Source organism: Chlorocebus sabaeus, chromosome 25, assembly GCF_047675955.1.
Source record: "Chlorocebus sabaeus isolate Y175 chromosome 25, mChlSab1.0.hap1, whole genome shotgun sequence".
Classification (NCBI taxonomy): Eukaryota; Metazoa; Chordata; class Mammalia; order Primates; family Cercopithecidae; genus Chlorocebus; species Chlorocebus sabaeus.
Window position 1 is genome coordinate 49,923,048 of NC_132928.1, and position 22,151 is coordinate 49,945,198.

General features: G+C 39.7%; 2 protein-coding genes across 4 annotated transcripts in view; both read left to right on the forward strand.

The window, feature by feature from the left end:
• The first annotated feature begins 3,233 nt into the window (after positions 1 to 3,233).
• Positions 3,234 to 22,151, forward strand: part of LOC103230506 (torsin-1A-interacting protein 2) — a 39,154-nt gene continuing 20,236 nt past the window's right edge. Inside the window, exon 1 of one of the 3 annotated variants that reach the window (XM_007989327.3) lies at positions 3,234 to 3,341. The gene's annotated coding sequence lies outside the window, so the exon portion shown is untranslated. Of the gene's footprint in view, positions 3,342 to 15,976; positions 16,086 to 22,151 lie in introns of those variants that run through there. The other 2 variants (XM_037985876.2, XM_037985877.2) reach the window with 2 other exon arrangements.
• LOC119619633 (torsin-1A-interacting protein 2) lies at positions 16,083 to 18,770 on the forward strand. Its single transcript, XM_037985878.2, has one exon. It carries the CDS (start codon positions 16,345 to 16,347, stop codon positions 16,738 to 16,740), a length of 396 nt encoding a protein of 131 aa, XP_037841806.1. The 5' UTR covers positions 16,083 to 16,344; the 3' UTR covers positions 16,741 to 18,770.

Genomic DNA, 22,151 nt, shown 5'->3' on the forward strand with positions numbered 1-22,151 from the left:
GACAAGTTAAAAAAGAGAAGAGATTCTACATACTGAGCAATCAGAGAAGATGAGAGGTTCTACATATTATTGAATAATCAGAATATGCATATTTTGTAATTAAAACTGCTTGTAAAGGCTTAGGAATGGCCTTTCAACTAAATTAATGAGACACTGTAAAATTAGAGGCATGGTAACTTTAATGGTAACATACATACATACATATATATATATGCATAGGATTTTCCCTCTCTTGTCTAGGTTGTAAGCATACAGAAACCTACCTCTACTGTGACTGCCTCCTTCACCTAGAAACCTTGCAGATACCACACTGACTAACTCTGAGGCAAAGCTAAACTGTTATAAAACTAGATACTCTGCTGTAGCTATTATCCAGACTATAAGAGTTGCTCAAAAGAGGTGACATTACAGTGACAGTAGACTCATAGCCAATATTATAAGGGATGCGCTGGGCCACTGAAAAAGGAGGCCTCAGCTCTGGATGTTAAAGTTACTTTGGGAATTTGAGAAATCTGGAGGAATTCAGTGACTCATAAAAGAAGACCAGTAAGAAAAGAAATGATTAGGCCGGGCGCGGTGGCTCAAACCTGTAATCTCAGCGCTTTGGGAGGCCGAGATGGGCGGATCACGAGGTCAAGAGATCGAGACCATCCTGGCCGACACGGTGAAACCCCGTCTCTGCTACAAAAATACGAAAAAACTAGCCGGGCGAGGTGGCGGGCACCTGTAGTCCCAGCTACTCAGGAGGCTGAGGCAGGAGAATGGCGTAAACCCGGGAGGCGGAGCTTGCAGTGAGCTGAGATCCGGCCACTGCACTCCAGCCTGGGGGACTGAGCGAGACTCCGTCTCAAAAAAGAAAAAAAAAGAAAAGAAATGATTAAAACAAAGAATACACTAAATAATTCATTTACTTACCAAACATGTATTTTGTGCCAGCAATGAGGAAGATTGCTTTACCTTTAGGGAATTTGCCATTTATTGGGAAAGAGAAACACGAAAAATTACAATTCAGATTAAATGACTGGCATTAATTCACACACTTAACTATTAGGGCTAGGTCTAGAAATCCTGTGCTCTTGAGACTGGGTTCCTAAATCAGTTATTTTGTTTCATTTTTAATTTATTTAGAGACGGAGTCTCGCTCTTTCGCCTAGGCCAGAGTGCAGTGATGCGATCTCAGCTCACTGCAGCTTCCCGCCACCCCGGGTTCAAGTGATCTCATGCCTCAGCCTCCCCAGTAGCTGGGATTACAGGTGTCTGCCACCGCGCCCAGCTAATTTTTGTATTTTTAGTAGAGACAGAGTTTTGCCATGTTGTCAAGGCTGGTCTTGAGCTCCTGACCTCAGGTGATCCACCCGCCTTGGCCTCTCAAAGTGCTGGGATTACAAGCATGAAACACCACGCCTGGTCAAAATAAATTATTTTAAATGAAACATTTTAGAACAACAAATTTTGTACAGGAACTTTTTGCTTAGGGTAAGCAGAAATTCATTTATTTAAAGAGAAATCATCATCTATCTGTTGTGACTTAGTAGTAGAAATGAAGTGGGCAACACTTAATTTTAATAAGGAAAATATGATTAAAATATTAAACAGGAGGAAGTTAATTAAAGATATAGTAGCTGGCTCCATTTATTCCCCAGTCTTACAAATGATAGAAAAAATATTTTAATGACTTAATACAAATGAAAATAGCTGGAAATGTTATACTGAAATTAAACACAATGAAGTGGATGGAATATAGTATTCTACTTTTTGTTGAATTAGGAATTGCAGTTAATTATTAAACACCATCCAAGAGTGTTACCATATCCTGTCACTTCTGCCAAAAGAGGATGGTTGAGAAGTGAAGGCACCAAAAAATCACATTAAATGAGGAATTATTAATTCAATAAATACCTGAGCTACTATGTAGGCAGTCCCTGTTCTCTATGCTGGGGATACAGCAGTGAACAAAATAGATTTTTAAAAAATGTTTCCTGCCTTCTTGGAGATTATATTCTATGGGAGGAGTCAGGCAAAAATCAAAATAAGTAAAATAGTGTGTTGGTCAGGACTGTTACGGATAAAACTGAGGAAAGGGGAAGGGAGTTTTACATGAGTAGATTTCTTCTTGAAATTGGTTTAGATTTGTCTTGAATTGGTATAGGTCAAGAACAGGAATTTTAGACTTACTCGATTTTGCCCCCAACAAATTGTATGTTCTTGGGTAAATTGCTCGCCATCTCTTAATTTTCACATTTATAAAATTAATAGATCAAAACAATAGCTATTTTTTTGTCACTACTGTCATTTAGCAGACATACTACATATGTCATCTTATTTACTCATAACCATCTTACGAGGTAAGTAACGTTGTCCCCATTTGACACACGAGCAAACTGAGGTTTAGATTAGGCAATTCGTTTGAGTACATGCTCCTCTTAATGGCACAGAGGGTGTGTTCCAGGACTTGGTGCTTGCCATTATCATTTGGTACTGCTTCTCACTGTGTTGGTCCTATGAGTTTCTTCAGTCTATGAGTGTCAGGTCATATGGGTCAGGGTGGTCGACGTCTTACAGAGATGCCTGTAATCCTGTCAGATAGCATGAGAACTCGGGGACCTCCGCGGTTTGGTCGCGCATTTACTGCGCCTGTCGCTGGGTCAGACGACCTGGCAGTAGAGAGTGAAGGATGGAGGAGAAGGCAGAAGGCCTGGCGCGGAGACTACTAGTCCCAGCATTCCACAGGCGCCTTCCGGCGGAAAGTGTCATATGGGCGGGGACCCTGGGCGACATTCGGGCCGCAGCGGCCGCTGGGTGCAGCCGAGCGGTGTGGAGCGGAAAGACCACTCGAAGGGCTCTCCTGATACTAACAGTTCTACGATTTGAAACCCCGCCAGAATTTGTAAGTAAACAAAATGACTATGCAACTTTTCCATGTTTTAGTATTGGAATTGATGTCTTGAATTTTTCAAAAGGACTTCCAGAAACGGCCCCTCCCCACCCCCACCTCCCTACCGCACAAATGGTATTTTAATTTTTATTGTTTTTGAGACAGGTACTTGCCCTGTCACTCAGGCTGGAGTACAGTGGCGTGATTGTTGCTCACCACAGCCTCATACTTCTGGACTCAAGCGATCCTCCCACCTCAGCCTCCCAAGTAGCTCGAACTACAGGCCCGCACCACCATGCCCCACTAATAACTTTATTTTTTATTTTTGTAGAGACAGGGTCTCACTGTATTGCCCAGGTGGGTCTCGAACTCCTGGCTTCAAGCGATCCTCCCGCCTCAGCCTCCCAAAGTGCTGGGATTAGAGGCGTGAGCCACCACGCCTGGCCTCACTCAAACAGTAAACGAGGTAGGTTGGGGGTATATTTTTGTTTTAGGATAAAAAGAAACTGAATCTTATAAATATTAAATGGGGTAAGATGTGAGTAAATTTTGGGGTTTAGACTTTAATATGAGAAGCAGAATTATTTTAGGGTTCGAAATGTAAGTGGGAAATTTGCCTACTAGTGTAGGTGGCGATTACTCCATGCCCAGCATGCCTAGGATCTCGACATTCTTAATCTTAATCCTGAAAAGATAGTACTTAAAAAAAAAAAATGGTGCTAAAAAGGGCAAAGTTGAAGTTTCAGTAAGACCTCCTACCATTTTGCTTACATATTATATATGTACATTCTCCCAATTGTATTTAATACCTGATGAAAAAGTTTGTGCCTTTTCCTTCTTTTAACAAAGTTCATAGTACTCTCTACTTTATGAGTAATGCTTAATTATCAGACTTTATACTGTTACACAGATCCAGAAATGAGTTACATAGATTAAACATACTGGTTTTGTTTTACCTGTCTTTAGGTTGTAACACATTTTCTTTTGGATCTGTATGAGAGATCCTTTCTTTAAGCTGTGGCAGTTATCCATGTTTTTTGAGCTCTATTTTTTGAGCACAAGGTGAGTATATAAAGGGCCAGTGGAAACATTTAATAAAAAAAGGAACTTCATGGTAGAGTAACTACAGATGTTCTTGGAAGCCTTTGTGTGGATTAGAACAGTTTGAAAAACTAACATTTGCTATGAAAATTGAGTGCCTGTCTTCAATAATGTTTATTATGCTGAATGTGCAGTCCACAACTTGATTACCTGTTTTTCTGCAGGTTTGTTACGCAACCTTTCGTGACTCATTTAAGAACTATTTTATCTAGTTTCTTTCCTAATACAGAGGTAATGCTAGCTTGAGAGCTTCAATAATTCACAAGTAAATTAACTTCAGAATGTAGCTAATTATTTGAGGATTATTGGGTGTTTTAACAATGCATTGTATCTTGTATATAACTTATTTTTGCCTAAGAAGTCATTTCTGTGTTTCATTCATTTCCATGGAACACAGAAGTCAAAACTCTATTCCAGGAAAGTCCACACTTCTTTGAAATGCCACTTGAATTTCCTGAAGGAAAGTTTGCTTCAAGAAGCCTTGTCTGCTTTATCACTTCGAGGTTGTTCACTAAGTTAACTACGAAGGCCCATAAACTTGGAGATCTGACAACCTCCCAAAAAATTTGAAGAATGAATAATTGGCTGTTTTATTTACCGTTTAGAATTTTAATTGTGTTAAAATTTCATTAATATTTCTACATTATATGAACTACTGGATTAAACTGTGTCCCACAAGAAGGAATTCGTAGGGCGATCATACATTATCATAAATTTTGCACAGAAATCAAACATTTGGGAATAAGGAAGGGTGTCCCTAACATTGGTAATGAGCATAGACTTTGGAGTCATAGCTGGGTTTGAATTCCTGTTTTGTCACTGTGTGGGCTGTTTCCCTCTTTACTAGTATTTAAAGGAGCTGACACATGAATTTTTTTTTTTTTTTGGTGCCATGACTCAGTTATGAACTGTGCACATAATTTTGGTAATCAAAATTTCTGGGAAGAAAATTCACCTATAATTCCACTACCTCAACAAATCAAATTGTTTGGTTTTTGGAGATTTTCCTTCAGCCCTTGACCATGAGTATATATCATGTAAATGTAATGACATTTTTGGAAAAACTTAAATTTTAAAACATTGGTGTCTTCTGGGATTTTATTTTAATTAAATGAAGCTGTTTGGTTTTGCCTGTAGTAGTTCAACTAATAACAATTTACAGTTTTTGAGGACTTCTTTTCTGCCCCTGTGGTTGTCAGTATTGCTCATTATCTCGTTTAATCTTCACATTGCCTCTTTCATCTAAGTACTGTTATTCCATTTTATAATTAAGAAAACCAAGGAAAAAGTTAGCCAGGGGCTGGGCACAGTGGCTCACGCCTATAGTCCCAGCACTTTGGGAGGCCAAGGTGGGTGGATCACTTGAGGTCAGGAGTTTGAGACCAGCCTGGCCAACATGGTGAAACCCCATCTCTACTAAAAATACAAAGAAATTAGCTGGGCATGGTGGCGGGCACCTGTAATCCCAGCTTCTCGGGAGGCTCGAGGCAGGAGAATCGTTTGACCCTGGGAGGCGGAGGTTACTGTGAGCTGAGATTGCGCCATTGCACTCCAGCCTGGGGGACAGAGTGAGACTCCGTCTCAAAAACAAAACAAAAAACAAAGAAAACCAAGGGCAGAGAGAGAAAGAGAAACACCAAGTCAGAAGCTGGAGCAGTCATTCAGGCCTAGACAGTCTGACCTTAGAGGATAGTGCTATATTAGGTTTTATGTTTGGTAGATTTGCTTTATGGATGTTAGGTCATATTTGTAGATAGGAGTTGATCCTGGAGGCTGACTTACAACTTTCTTTGTATGAAAGTTTTTTGTTTGTTTCTTTTTTGAGACAAGATCTCTCTCTCTTATCCAGGCTGGAGTGCAGTGGCACAATCACGGCTCACTGCATCCTTGACCTCCCAGTCTCAAGTAATCCTCCCACCTCAGCCTTCCAAGTAGCTGAGACTACAGGCACAGACCACCATACCTGACTAATTTTTGTATTTTTTGTATAGACAAGGTCTTGATATGTTGTCTAGGCTGGTCTCTGAACCCTTGGGCTCAAGCAGTCTTCTCCTGCCTGAACCTCCTGGGATTATAGGCATGAGCCACCGTACCTGACTACAGTATTTTTTAAAGTACTGTATATAACATTTTTTTCTTTTCTTTTCTTTTCTTTTTTTTTTTTTTTGAGACAAGGGCTTGCTCTGTTTCCCAGGCTGGAGTATAGTGGCACTATCATGGCTTACTGCAAACTTGAACTCCTAAGCTCAAGTGATCCTCCCACCTCAGTCTCCTAAGTAACTGAGATGATAGGCACACACTGCCATACCCAGCTATGTTTTGTATTTTTGTAGAGATAGGGTCTCACTGTGTTGACCAGGCTGGTCTCAAACTCCTGGCCTGACATGATTCTCTCACCTTGGCTCCCAGAAGGCTGGGATTAAAGGCATGAGCCACTGCGCCTCCCGCCCCTACCCCCCTTTATAACTACTTTGACCACTAGATTTTTAACAAATGTTGTAGGAAAATAAAGAAGATAAGGGAAATGTTTAGTTCCTTAACAGATGAGGCCATTCACCTGTAGTTTTATTAGTTGTAGTAAAAATACAATTTATATACAAGGCAAATTATTAGGTCTAAGTTTTCCTTTTTTTTTTTTTTTTGAGATGGAGTCTCGCTCTGTCGCCCAGGCTGGAGTGCAGTGGCATGATCTCGGCTCACTGCAAGCTCTGCCTCCCAAGTTCATGCCATTCTCCTGCCTCAGCCTCCCGAGTAGCTGGGACTACAGGCACCCGCCACCATGCCCGGCTAATTTTTTGGTATTTTTAGTAGAGATGGGATTTCACCGTAGTAGCCAGGATGGTCTTGATCTCCTGACCTTGTGATATGCCCGTCTCGGCCTCCCAAAGTGCTGGGATTACAGGCGTGAGCCACCGTGCCCGGCAAGCTTTCCTTTTTTAAAATTAAAAATATAAGATTTATAATGAAGGAAAACTAACTTTAAAGCAATGCTCCTTAAACTTTATAGTGAACACCAGAGTCATCTGGCAAATCTGTTAAAACATAAACTCCTGCCAGAGGCTCTCAGAGATTCTGGTCTAGTGGGTCTAGGTTGGGGCCTGAATTTGTTCTTTTAGCAAGTTCCTGGGTAATGCTAATGATTCCTAGCTAATGAGTTGAATATAGTAAGGAAACAAACACACTTGTCCATATTGTTGGCTTGATGGTTATACCCCAGTAGCACTGAGCATTCAGATCTTTGTTTGTAAAGGCACTAGGACTTTTTAGAGAAGTGGCTGATTTCAGTGCGGAGGCAGAGAAAATACAAGATGAGCCTGAAACATCCTGTGGTGCTTGAAAGTAAGGAAATGCTAGAAAAAGTTAGGGACCTTGTCAAAAGGAGCCAACTTGAAGGAGTTCCTGGTATCCAGGTTGGAGCAATTTGAGCAGTAAAATGAATAGTGATAGTATTGGACTTTAACCCATAAAATAAAATGAGTTCATACTGATATTGCTGAATAAATAAGTAGGGGAGAAGGGACAACTCTTTCTAACAGAAGAATTCCAATTAGTAAACATTGAAGGAAAGAAGGAAATACAAAACCACCATTAGGGAAACAGTACCGTAGTAGTTGCAGACAAAATCCAGTTAGAGGACAATCAGAATATTTACATAGATTCAAAGTATCTCTCCCAGGATAATTATTAACTACAAAGAAAAAATAGTAATCTGACAGTGGAGATACTATGTTAAAAAAGTGATTAAGGTTAACATCACCAGTAATAAGGACATCATGAACCCAAAGATATGCCGTGAGAAGGACACAGTGGCATTTCTGTGGTGTTTGTTATTGCCAAAAATGCATAATCTTTTAATCTTTCCAATCATGATAAAATATAAAAATCTAAACTGAGGAACATTCTACAAAATAACTGGCCAAGCCAGGTGCCGAGGCTCATGCCTGTAATCCCAGCACTTTGGGAAGCCAAGGCAAGAGGATCACTTGAGCCCAGGAGTTCGAGACCAGCCTAGGCAACGTAGCAAGACCACATCTCTATTTTTAAAAATTAAAAACAAAAAACACTAAACCCAAAATAACTGACCAGTATTCTTCAAAAGTGTGAAGGTCACAAAGACAAGAAAGGGCCGCAAATGACAGGTAAACACTGAGGAACTGTCACAGACTGAAGACTAAGGAAAAATAACAACTAAAAGAAATGGTGAAATTTGAACATAGCCTCTGGTTTAGTTAACTGAATTGTATCAATGTTGAGTTCTTGTTTTTGATAACTATAATTATATAAGATGCTAGATGAAGGATATAACGGAACTCTGTGCTATTTTTGCAACTTTTTCTGTAAGTCTAAAATTAGTTCAAAATAAAAAGTTTAATAAAAATATGTTGACTTGAAGTAGATACTAAAAGTGATTAGGGAAGTTGAACTAAACCTGGCAGCCAGTCATGCCACCCACTATCGGAAATCTTAGCAAACTCTTAGATCCTTCATGCATAGCGTAATACCTCTACGTGGTCAACTGAAACTAGAGAGACAAAGGAGTTGGGAGGGAGTAGGAAGAAGAGTAAGTAGGAAAGGAAGACTTTCTGTACTCAGAATATCTACAGAATTTCAACTTCGCCAGGCATTCAGTTCCTGTGTAAAAAACAGTTGCCTAGGGAAGTAGAGTGCTTTTTGTTCCTAGGCTAGTACTTTTTCAAACTCCCTTTCAAAAATCTAAAATAAGTCACCAGTTAGTGAAAATACAGAGAAACGAACATTTGTGAAAATAATGCTGGGATACTATGACAGTGGATATGGTACAGAGGAGTGGGCAAGACTTAGAAATTTAGTTTTAGACAAACAATAAATAGCTAGCACAGGTTATAGAAATACCTAAGCTTGGCACCAGATCTAACTGTTGAAAGTTGTGTATTAGCCTTAAAGGTTTGGCTGCTGGTGTTTTGAAGTGAAATTGTAGACAGAATTTGGACTATGGACTTTTGGAGCATTAGAGCAACATAGATAGAAATGTACCAGTAAATTTCTAAACCAGTTGTTCTCCTTTATGGCCATCCCCCTCAAAAAGTATGCTAGCAATGCATACACACCTGTTTTGCTTGTCAGTTCCTGGGGCAAGAGAGAGAACATTCTGCAGCTATTTTCTAACCTTGGATCATATTTTTTATTTGGCTTATCTGTTCTAAAGAGGGAACAGTGTGTGTACTACATAGTACTGAAGATTGTGATCCATATGCCTTCTCTCAGTGATCTCAAGATTGCCAAATTCCAAGTAGTTTCTCACAAAACAAGTTGACTTTTTTCCAGGAGCATTTTATTTTCAACACAAAATTATTTTAGATTATATGAATTCAAAAAGAAGAATGATTCCTTTTCTCATACTCCTTAATCTCTCATTATCTAAATTCAGAAGGTAGTTGTGAAATAGGAAACTCTTAAGATTTCACTTTGTGTATGAAACTTATTGGAGAAACCATCTCATACAAACAAAGTTATGATTATTGATTAGCTTTGACTGTAGTACCCCCTAGAAGAAAATATTTAAAATGGGAATTCAAGAGAGTTTAAAGCATTTTTACTTTTTCTATGTGCCTATCTTGATTTTATATATCATATGAGGAATTGGTTGAGGCTAAAGTCTAAGGGATAAATTGCCTGGAAAGGTCATTCCAATCCTGACTCAGTCTGAAACTTAATTATTATGCTACGACAAAAAAGAATAAGGGTATTTTTATCTATTGAAGGCGGATTTGAACTTATTAACATACATTCAGGAAATAGCAAAGAACAAGGTAGACTATTTAGAGAAGTTGATTAAAAAGTTGCCATGGTTAGTTGATGTAAATTTCAGTGGATTAAACAGAACTACATTTTCTGTTTCAGTGTGAAAGTACTGTTTTCTTTTCTAAATTTTCTTTTAATAAAGTTTCAGGAAGGATCTTAAACTTATTTTAGTTCACATACACAAAACCCCTGATTTGTATTTTCTTTTGTATAGCATTTGTGCAGCAGAGAAGCTCCTCAAATTTTGTTCTTTTGCCCTCTGTTTTTAGTGAAGGAGGTTTGAAAATACAGGCATCCCAGCTTCTGCTGTGGGCCTCCCTAAATTTCCAGTGATCTCTACAGGGGATCTTTTTTTATCCCTCTAAGTGCCCTTAGCTTTCACCTAAATCAGTGGTTCCAGTCTGGATTCCCTAGACATCTAGAAGTCCTGAATGATTGTTCTTTCTGTATCCATAGTACTTGGTGTTGGGCCTAGCACATGGTGCGCTCCTCAAATAACAAACAATTATGTTTAATAATCAGACTAATGGTAGTTCTCAAGGTATTTTCAGCATTTCTAAAAACCTGCTTAAATCAGGACTTAAGCTAATGGAGTTGAGAAAGGAAGCCAGTTTTAGGATATCCAGATCTTTCTAACTCTGTTATAGGGATGTAACGTATTTTGTCTAATTTAAAATGTTGGGGCAGGGCGCGGTGGCTCAAGCCTGTAATCCCAGCACTTTGGGAGGCCGAGACGGGCGGATCACGAGGTCAGGAGATCAAGACCATCCTGGCTAGCATGGTGAAACCCCGTCTCTACTAAAAAATACAAAAAAAAACTAGCCGGGCGTGGTGGTGGGCACCTGTAGTCCCAGCTACTCAGGAGGCTGAGGCAGGAGAATGGCGTAAACCCGGAAGGCGGAGCTTGCAGTGAGCTGAGATCCGGCCACCACACTCCAGCCTGGGCGACAGAGCGAGACTCCGTCTCAAAAAAAAAAAAAAAGTTGGAAGTTTTTAAACCAAGACTGGTAGCATTAGTTTTTTGTTTTATTAGAAATTCTGTTTGGCAGATCTACTTATCTGATTACTAAAAATTAGAAAACGACATTATTACAAGACTGCAGATTGTTTGGACATCTTTCCAAAATGGGGGAGGAGGGGTGGGGTTGGAAAAAAGTTACCTTTGATAGCAAAATGGTTAGGAACCATAGTGCCTAATGGTCCTGAATCACTTCAGATTCCTCTGGGAGTTTAAAAGGATGTACCATCTTTTTGGGAAAAAATGCACCTATGTATTAAAGATTTCTTTTTTTTTTTTATTGAGATGGAGTCTTGCTCTGTCGCCCAGGCTGGAGTGCAGTGGCATGATCTCGGCTCACCGCAAGCTCCACCTCCCGGGTTCACGCCATTCTCCTGACTCAGCCTCCAGAATAACTGGGACTACAGGCACCCGCCACCAGAGCTGGCTAATTTTTTTGTGTTTTTAGTAGAGATAGGGTTTCACCGTATGTTAGCCGGATGGCCTCCATCTCCTGATCTCGTGATCCACCCGCCTCGGCCTCCCAAAGTGCTGGGATTACAGGCATAAGCCACTGCGCCCAGCCGTAAAGATATTTATATGTAATTCCAGAGGATTCAGGACTCCTGGAAGTTTATCCTGTATTTTTTGGTGTGGAAGTGAAAAATTATGAGAGGTGATTTCTCCCACCACCAATATTTATTCATGGTGGAAGAGTATCCTTTGGCTTTGTGAGCAGATTAAATGAGTTAATATGAATAAAGTGTTTAGAACAGAAAATAGCACTCCATAAGTATTAGCTACTAAATGTTATGATCTAATAGACAGAGGGTTACTGTATACTGTTTATCCTGCCGAATAAAGTTTTCTGAGTTGTATATTGCTTGGAGGAACTGTGCCTTTTTCTAATTTGTATAAAGGCGTCATGTGAAATAGCAACTTCCCTACACACAAATTCATGCCTTCAGAGAGTATGCTAAGATAAACCCTCTTTTGTACAATCATTAGGTAGGCTTCTTTTTACCTCATTTCTATGAAGAGATGGCTTAAAATTTTGTGAGGAAACCAAAGATCCGTATCCTTCTATTTCCCTCTTCTTTATCCCAATGTAAGTTGCCTGCTTTGCCTCTGAGCAGATTACCTGCTGCTGGTCTTCTTGTCCACAGTGTGAAAGTTTGGTTTTGCTTATTAACCGCTTTCTCTTTTTAAACATTATAAAATATTGAATAGAGATGCTGTAAGCTATTAGGATTTATGATACAGTGGGTATTCTTGTACTTTCACCCAGTTAAAGAAAACAAAATTACAATTATCTTTGAAATTCTTTGAATGCCCTTCATCTCCCACTCTTCCCTCTCCCATCAGAGGTAATAATTATCCTCAAGTTTGGACTTAACTTCTTTTTTGTTTTTAAAGCTTTATTGCAGCCGGGCGCGGTGGCTTACGCCTGTAATCCCAGCACTGTGGGAGGCTGAGGCGGGCGGATCACCTGAGGTCGGGAGTTCGAGACCAGCCTGACCAACATGGAGAAACCCCGTCTCTACTAAAAATACACAGTTGGGCCGGGCATGGTGGCTCATGCCTATAATCCCAGCACTTTGGGAGTCTGAGGTGGGCAGATCGCCTGAGGTTGGGAGTTCGAGACCAGCCTGACCAACACGGAGAAACCCCGTCTCTACTAAAAATACAAAATTAGCCGGGCATGATGGTGCATGCCTGTAATCCCAGCTACTCAGGAGGCTGAGGCAAGAGAATCGCTTGAATTCAGGAGGCAGAGGTTGCGGTGAGCGAAGATTGCGCCATTGCACTCCAGCCTGAGCAATAAGAGCAAAACTCCGTATCAAAAAAAGAAAAAAGCTTTATTGCGTATTTCTCCCTAAACAATACATTAATTTTATATCCTTTTGAAACTTTATGTAAGTGGAAAGTTTATATAAGAATGTGTGCATGTGTTTATTTTTTTGCTTGTGCTACTTACATTTTTTTTAAGCTCAACATTCTTCAGTTTCATCTATGTTTATAATGACAGTATCCTATTGTACAGCAGTACCTCAATTTATTCATTCTTCTGTTTGTGGCCATTGTGGCTGTTATTTTGCTATTACACAGTGCTACCATGAATATTTTTATTTATGTTTTTAAATGTACAGGTACAATTTCTCTAGGGTATGTGCCTAAGAGTGGAATTGCTGAGTTATAGGAAATGCACATCTTCAGCTTTACTAGGTAATGCCAATTCCAAAAGTGATTGTACAGATTTGTAGTCCTGTCATTAGAATATAAGAATTCAAGTTACATTTTATTTTTGTCATTTATTCATTCCAGAAATATTTATAGGACACTATAGCAGTAAATAAAAAGGTAAAATGCCCTGCTCTCAGGGAGTTTATATTTTAGTGGAGAAAAATAGCCAAAATAAATAATGTAGCAAAATGGTACCTGTTTTATGTGAAAAAAAATAAAGCAAGCGTAGTACTTGTTATTGCATTGCTGATAGAGCCATGTGTGGGGGGATTTGAGGCTAAGGGGATGGGATATAACCAAGAAGTCCTGTGTTTCAGGTGGTGATTGACATGAACAGAGATGTAGGTGTGAGATTGATCCTGATGCTTTCAAGCAGATAATGGTAGTGAAGCTGTGAGTATTGGGGTGGGGATGGGGGTTAGGAATCTTGCCAGGATCATTTTCCCAGGCCCCTCTCTTCACTTCTACTCATCCAGTAGCTCTAAGGCTAAAGAATGAGTGAGGAAGCTGCTACTGGGTGGTATTATTCTGAGCATTTGGAGTTCTGGGACCCCCTATTGGCTCTTACCTACAGAGGTTTAAAGGACCAGGAGAGGAGGGAAGACTTGTCTGGAACATATGGAACAGTGGAGTTCTCTTGATACAGGAATACTTGGAATTCTAGTGCTTGTTTGATTACTGAAGTTGGAAAACTGAAGGTTGGTGAATGGATGGAATTATTCGGAGCACTTGGAGCTTTAGGGCTTTCTCTTGACTCCTAGTGGAGTCCTCTGGGAGGAGTGGTTTTTCCTATAGTATGTGGAACCCCCTTTGTCAAACTTGTTAGTTTTTGTAGTGTGGTAGATATGAAATAGTATCTTGCTGATACTACAGTGGTATCTTGTTGGATTTACTTGAATTCACTCTAAAAATCCAAAATCTGATCAATTAAATGTCAGACTTTTTATTTTTTATCTTACGTGTTTATTGGGCTCCACCAGTGTGGGAGTTTTATTTGTCATCTCTCTGTACCATGACTAGAGACCCAAAATTTAATTCAGTAGCCGAAGCTTTTACTCTGGTAGCTCTTGTCAACAGACCCTCACAGAAATCCATTATGCCCTATGCTATCATCACCAAGTATGTAGTCATTGAGTTGGAAACCCAACCTTTTGTCCGCTCTGCTTGAGGAACTGAATTAGTAGCCTTCACCCGTACATTGCCACCTAACCTCATAAAACACATCAATATATCTACATTGACTCTATTTCACCCGCTCTGGGGCTCCCATCAAAATATGGGCCCCATGTTGTTGGAGCACTATCAGAGGCTCTTCATTTGCCTTTTAAATTTACCATTTTAAAATCTGAGAATCACAGCTATTACTTCTGTAAGGAAAGTGCTTTGGCTTACCACAACTAAGGCTGTAATTCTTTCTATTTTTCAGGCCAAATGTTTATATTTTAACTCATGCGCTCCCCAGTGTATCTTATTACTCTCACAGGATCAAGTCTCAGAATTTACAAAAAGAACATTGGAGAAAGGCGTGGTATATATAGCACCCTGATAATCTGTGACACTCTCTAGGTGGCCTTCTAGTTGCTCCATACATTGTACTGTCCTACCTTATTTACATGCTACATTCGGTGTCATGAAGGAGTGCAAAGATGATGATAACATCTGCAAATTCCAACTGATTTACTCTATGCATTTTCCAAGAATAGCTCAGGACTATTGCTCAAGGCTATGCCTTACTTGCCTTCTCAGACTGACACTGTGTATAAACCAATAAAATTAGATGGTGAGCAGCTGGGCATGGTGGCTCACTCCTGTAGTCCCAGCACTTTGGGAGGCCAAGGTGGGCAGATCACCTGAGGTTGGAAGTTCGAGACCAGCCTGACCAACATGGAGAAACCCCATCTCTACTAAAAATACAAAATTAGCCGGGTGTGGTGGCGCATGCCTGTAATTTCAGCTATTCGGGAGGCTGAAGCAGGAGAATCACTTGAACCCAGGAGGCGGAGGTTGCAGTGAGCCAAGATTTTGCCATTGCACTCCAACCTGGGCAACAAGAATGAAACTCTGTCTCAAAAAGGAAAAAAAAAACCCTAACAACAACAACAAAAAACCAACTAGATGATGAGCAATGAGACCTGCCCCTCTTGATTTTTGACTTTTTTTTTTTTTTTTTAAGCCTTCAAAAGGATTTCATCCAACTTCCTATGGTTAGCTTTTAAGAATATTATCTAAAAACTGTGTACACTTTTGTCTTTTTTTTTTTTGGATGGATTGAAACCTATTATCAAAAGGCTGTCATTGTTAATGTTATCCCATACATTATGGAGATACCATAAGTGGCACCCATTTCACAGAAGAGATGTATAAGTAAGAGATTGCTAAGTTTTACCAGGTTAGATATGATTATACAGACCTTATTATTCCCAAGGTACACATGGAGTAAAGAAGAAACACAGTTCTAAAAAAATTAAGCTAGTCCTAGTATAAATGATCCAGAATTCTTCCTAGTGCCAACATATCAGTTGGTTTGAACCCAGATAAATAGTCATGGGAAAACCCATGAGACATTTCTTATCTGCCTTAACTAACCTGAATAATTTCCAAATGCATGTTTCTAGTAATAATGTGAACAACTGCAAAACCCATGAGTCGTCTGAAGTTTTATCATTTACAGGTATGTGACGCATTCCCAGACTCTCCAGTCAACTGGGCATCAGCTCCTTCACGGCAACTGGGTCCTGATTAATGTCCTCCCAAGACAGACTTCATTGGATCCACACTCAAGAGGACTCTGCTAGGTTTTTCTGACCCCTCTACATTGCTATAAAGTGCCAAGGCCTTAAGACGTGGGTACGTGTATTACAACAGCAAGAGTGCCAGCGCCAGCAAAAGACCCATTGGACCTGTCAGCTCCTCTGTTTCACCAACCAGACACAGTAACCTTACCAACAAAGAGTAAGCCAAGTGCCTCTGTGTGACACCACCAGCAGCTGATAACGCATACGAAAAATATAACTAATTTAGACTAGAGCCCTATCTCTTCTTGAGAAGCTGGGATTTGAAGGAGCTATCCTGAGATCTGTACTGCTAGTAAGTGACTGATAACATTATAAACTGGATCGGTCCCTGAGTTCAGAGACTGAGTTGCAATTGTGTGAAAAATAGACAACGAAATCTTGAAGAATTGCACTGAGGTGCAAGCCAAGTTTATTTGGCTCTCCAAATAATATTGGTTGAACTAAGAAATTGGTAATCCAAACTTGTAATAGGACTGGTGTTTGGGTGTCTCTCTTTGTCATTGTTGCCTCTTGCTGTTACATTGCTGTCTGTGTTGTCTTTCTAGGTCCAGATGTTTTCAGATAATTCACATTGCCCTGATTGTGGACAACAGTGGTTCCCTAGTTTAGAACTAGGCCACTGGTTGTACCAAACTGAACTTGTTGAAAATGAATGTTACCAGGTATTCTTAGACCGTATTAACAGAGCTGATTATTGCCCTGAGTGTTATCCCGATAATCCTGCTAATAGAAGCCTTGTTCTTCCTTGGTCTTTCCCACTTGAGTGGGCTCCCCAGAATCTCACCAGATGGACCTTTGAGAAAGCTTGCCACCCATTTCTTCTGGGTCCTCCACTGGTTAGAAAAAGAATACATGACTCTCGAGTAGCTGGTTTTAACCCTGCATTACAGTTAATCTTGACCAGGACAGATAAAACCTTAAACAAAAAACTGGGTCAAAACAAATAGCTTCTATAATAGTCAAAATTGTCAACTCTAGAGGCTTTTGTGTAGGTAGCCCAAGGAAGATGGAAAAATAATTAATTTCTAAGTCTGACCCAGATTGTCACTAGTTTGGGAACTGCCTAAATTGTTGAATCTGCTTCTGTGGCCTATACATATTTTATTCACTATGAATTTAGTTAGTATTCCAGCCAAACTGTTCATCTAGACTGAGATACACACACACACACACAAAATAATTCATATTTCCTATAAACTGTTTTGGAACTAACTTACCACTCCTAAAAAAATTTCTGCAGCTTAATGAGTGACATATGACGAAGTAGTCCTAGAGGGGAAGTCCCATACTATGTGCTTCTTAATGGTATTTCTAATGATAACTTTTGTAGGAAAGCAGCCTCATTATAGCTGGATCCTAGTTTAGTCCAGTGAATTTTAATAAGAAATTATGCTGTTGTAAACTCACCTCTTATGCATTGGTCAGCGATGATATATATATAGATAACATTTATCCATATATAGCCATTTATTCATCATTGGCCCTGTTTGGCCCATCCTCAGTGTGGCTGTGACATTATTGATAACTAGTCACTCAGATAAATCACGTTCTATTAGGAAACACCTACATAGGTGATGCAGAAACATGCAGAAATGCCACCTGTCTATACTTACGTAGCTTTACATAAACAAAAGACTGTCTTGTCTTTGTGGTGACTGAATTTACAATGTCCTCCCTTGGAAATGGAAAAGTACCTATCTAGGAGATGTATGACAAAAGAAATTATCAAGCCTGACTTCATATATATTATGAACAGTCTAGGGGAAGCATCTTTCTTAGAACTAAGAAGGTCTGCTGAACATTGGCCACATTCTGGACTTCTGTTGTTCATTAAAATCATGGACCCAGAGTTGGGGTTAAGCCACTTAGAAAAAGCTGTTGAAAACATCTCAAAGGCCACTGAACAATTTTTAAATTACACTTAACATGCCAGGTATCTAGGTATCTAGTGCTTTTGTACCACCTCAGTAATATTATCAAGGTCCCAGCTTCTTTCTGTCCTTCCCCCTTGGGATCCTCCTTTTTTTTTTTTTTTAATTGCTTTTTTAAAAGTAGTGACCGAGTCTTGCTATATGGCCCAGGCTGGTTTCCAACTCCTAGGCTCAAGCCATCCTCCTACCTCGGTCTCCCAAGGTGCTGGGATTACAGGCGTGAGCCACCCCACCCGGCCTAGGATCCATGTTTGCTTTTTATCGTTAGGATTTTTTTTTTTCCAATGAGTACAATATGACTTCTTGTTGTAACAGACATTTTAATCCCTAGGAAAGGCTGGAAGTAGAGAGCAAAAGTCTTTCTTTCAAGTCTGTCTTTTATTTGGAAATCAAGTCTTTCCAAAAAATCTCTAGCAGATTTCTTCTTATATCTCATTATAAAGTATCAGTTTACAAGGGAGCCTGGGAAAGTTTGGCAAAGGGGAATAGGGTTATTGCCTGGGTAGGGCACATTGCCTCCATTGAAAAAATCAGGGCTCTTTTTTTTTTGTTTTTTTGACAGAGTCTCGCTGTCTCTCCCAGGATGGAGTGCAGTGGCATGATCTCGGCTTACTGCAACCTTTGCCTCCTAGGTTCAAGCGATTCTCCTGCCTCAGCCTCCCAAGTAGCGGGGATTACAGGTGCCCGCCACCACACCTGGCTAATTTTTGTGTTTTTAGTACAGACGGGGTTTCACCATGTTGGCCAGGCTGGTCTTGAACTCCTGACCTCAGATGATCCGCCTGCCCTGGTTTCCGACAGTGCTGGGATTACAGGTGTAGCCACTGTGCCCGACGAGGGCTCTTTTAGCAAGGAAAACGTGAGGAACGAATGGCTATTGGTGTGCAGCAAATCATACTTGCTACGTGTTGTGAAACCTGAAGTTATTTGTTAGTCTGTATGAAGAATGTACCCCAGAGATGCACCCTGTATCTGCCTTATGTCTCTTACAATGGAGGTTCTCTCCTGTTATATTGCTGAATAAACTACGTGAACTGCTGAATTGACTGAAGACTAGTTAGTTTATCACTAACTCTTTAATGAAGAATTTCACTATCCTACAGTCTTCCTAAAAAGTGAAAATTTACTTTAAGTGCTTTTGAGAATAGTATTATGATCAGTATTATTGCCCCTAAATTTTTTAATTATTAGAGAATGCTTATGTTTTAAGGACATATACAAAGAAACATTCTACAAATATGAAAATTTAAATATCAGCAAAATAGAGAAAAGGTCTTTGTTTTTGTTTTAGTCAATCTCTCCATTAAATAGTAAGATCAGATTAAAAGGATTTATACCATTGATTTCTCAAATCAATACCTAAGCAGTACCTGTGAGAGCGTGTTTAAAAATGGAGATTTCTTGGTCTGCTTTAGAAATTTTGATTCCTCAGGTTGCTTGTAGGGCCCAGGAATCTGCATATTATAAAAAACACCTCATGCCGAGTGCAGTGGCGTGTACCTGTTACCACGGCTACTTCAGAGGTTGAGGCAGCAGGATCACTTGAGCCCAGGGAGTTCAAAACCAGCCTGAGCAAGATAGTGAGACCCCTGTCTTTTTCAAAAAAACAACAAAAAGATATAAATAGTACCTTTGGAGATTCTGACGCAGGTGCTCTCTGGATCATACTTTGAGAAATGCTGTAGTAATACGTCCATAGTGTTTACTTATCTGGCTTAAAAGGGTGGGAGCAGAGTACTCATAATACTGCAAGATAGTACCATTTATTTGGTAATCCTGGTAATGTAAAAAGAGGTTTCATGTCAGACTGAAGATTACTCTTGATAATTTAGGTCATAACTGAGCCACATTTTTCTCATTAATTAAATTAATCAGGAATGTTTCCGTCCTCTTCACAGTTTTGTTTGGTGTCATTATAAACTATGTGAATATATGGGCCAGAAAAATGAATAAAAAATATTAATTTTAATATTAAGAGGGTTACTTTGCCTTCAGACATTATCACATACCTGTTATATGGTAAGCTGTCAGAAATCAACATCATGTAGTAGAGCTCATAAAATTGAGCAAAGGAGAAAATTGAGGAAGCCTTTGAACAAAGCTTTTCACCTTAGGTCTTTCTAGTATGTCTTCATATGGCTTAAAATATTGCAGGTTATTCTAAAATACTCTATAGTTGCTATGAATAATGAATTTTATTAAAACACAAATGCTGTGTTGGTAAAATTAATTGTAATGACAAATGATCTGGAGGGTTATCCAGTGTTTTAAATAATGTGAGCTACACTCGTCTCTATTTTTATAGCGTGGAAGAGTTGGTAATATTGCTTATATGTTATGGTAGCATTTCTAAAATGACCATTATAACTAGTTCCTCTTATTTTATGTCAGACCTGGTAGTGGAAAGGTTAATGGAAACATGCAAGGGCAGACCGGAAAGAAAATATATCCACCAAAGAGGTAGCTGTTGGGGGATGTGAGTGAGTGAGGTAAGATTCGTCTCTGAGTCACAGGTGAAGGAAGCCCAGGCAAACAAGAAGGCAGAAATGAGTCCATGGCATCCAAAGAATATGTTGCAGTCCACATGTCATAGCTGTCTGTAAAAGTGAGATGAGCTGTAGCCCTTTCATCTCTCCAGTCTCCCTGGCAACCCTGAGTCTCCATGGAATTTTGGGGACACAGCTTGAAAATTGCTTTTTATAGAGGCAAAATAATGGCCTTGCAGCCAGCTGGGTTTGTATTCTAATTCTGACACTATTAAATGACCTTAGGCATTTTAACCTCTCTGTATCTAGTTTCTTCATCTGTGAAAAAGGTTGTGTAATAATACCCACCTCATACTGTTGTGAGGTGTAAGTGCAATAACATATACCAAACATATGGCACATACTAAATCTTTAGGACAAGGAAAGATGTAGGGCAAGAAAGCAAAAGCAGAAGTTATAACTGGGGAATAATGTAGAGTCTTACTTGTTTTGTTTTGTTTTGTTTTGAGAGAGAGTCTCGTTTTGTCACCTAGGCTGGAGTGCAATAGCGCCTTCATGGCTCACTGCAGCCTTGACCTTCTGGGGTCAAGTGGTCCTCCCACTTCAGTCCCCTAAGTAGCTGTGACTACAGGTTTGCACCACCACACCCAGCTAATTTTTGTATTTTTGTAGAGATGGAGTATCGCCATGTTGCCCAGACTGGTCTTGAACTCCTGGCTTCAAGCAATTCGCTCACCTCGGCCTCCCGAAGTGCTGGGATTATAGGCATGAACCACCATGTCCACTGAGTCTTAGTTTTAGAACAAGGATTAAAGCCAGTTGTTTGAACTGATGCTGAATTATTATAAACTTATTGGCTGGTGGCTCACACATGTAATCCCAACACTTTGGGAGGCTGAGGCAGGAGGATGGCTTGAGTCCAGGAGTTCAAAACAAACCTGAGCTATAGTGAGACCCCCCAACTCTACCAAAAAGTTTTAAAAATAAAAAAAATTAGCTGGATGTGGTGGCATGTGCCTGTAGTCCCAGAAACTCAGTAGGCTGAGTTGGGAGGATCATTTGAGCCTCAGTGAGCTATGAGTTTGAGGCTGCAGTGAGCTATGATGGTACTACTGCCCTCCAGCCTGGGCAACAGAGTGAGGCCCTGTATCTAAAAACAAAAACAAAAAACTTCTTAAATCTCTCCTCATGAAGGACAAGATTGGTTTTGGGATGAGGTTGAGCCTGCGGCATAAGTCAGATGGTCTTAGGTGTAAAGATTAAAAGGCCTGGAGGGATGGATAACCCAAGGCAGATTTTTGTCACAATGTTTAGGCCCATTTTATAATCTTAATTATGGTAGATGTAATTGCTATATGTTTTATATCACCTGAGACTTTCCAAAACACTGAAATAAATTCCTGAAGTGGCAGGTCCCTGAAAAGGAAAAAGAAAAGAAATAGAGAAAAGTTGAAGGATATATACAAATTCACTCAGGTCGTATGTGCTAGAGTCACAATTCAAACCTAGATTTAAGTATTCCAGAGTCAGGGTGCTTGTGGTATGCTTAATACAAGTTTTTTAAAGTGTCATGGTTAGGTCCTACAGCTAGACTACCTGAGTTCAAATCCTGACTGCCCTCAGTAGTCACGTGTTCTTGGGTAAGGTTCTTAACTTTTCTGTATCTCAGTTTCCTCATCTCTAAAATAGTAGGAATATTAGTAGTCTACACCTCATAAGATTGTTGTGATGATTAAATGAGTTAATAAAGTGCTTTGAATGATGCCTGGCACAAAGAAGGCAGTCAATAAATAATAGTTCTTACTAGTTGTTGTCTATGCTTTATATGTTACTCGTTTTCATAGCAGGATTGTAACTACTTGTTTCAGGGCCAAGATATCGATTTCTTTTTATTCCTAGAGCCTAAAATGGCATCATTCACTAAAATAAAATTGTGTTTAA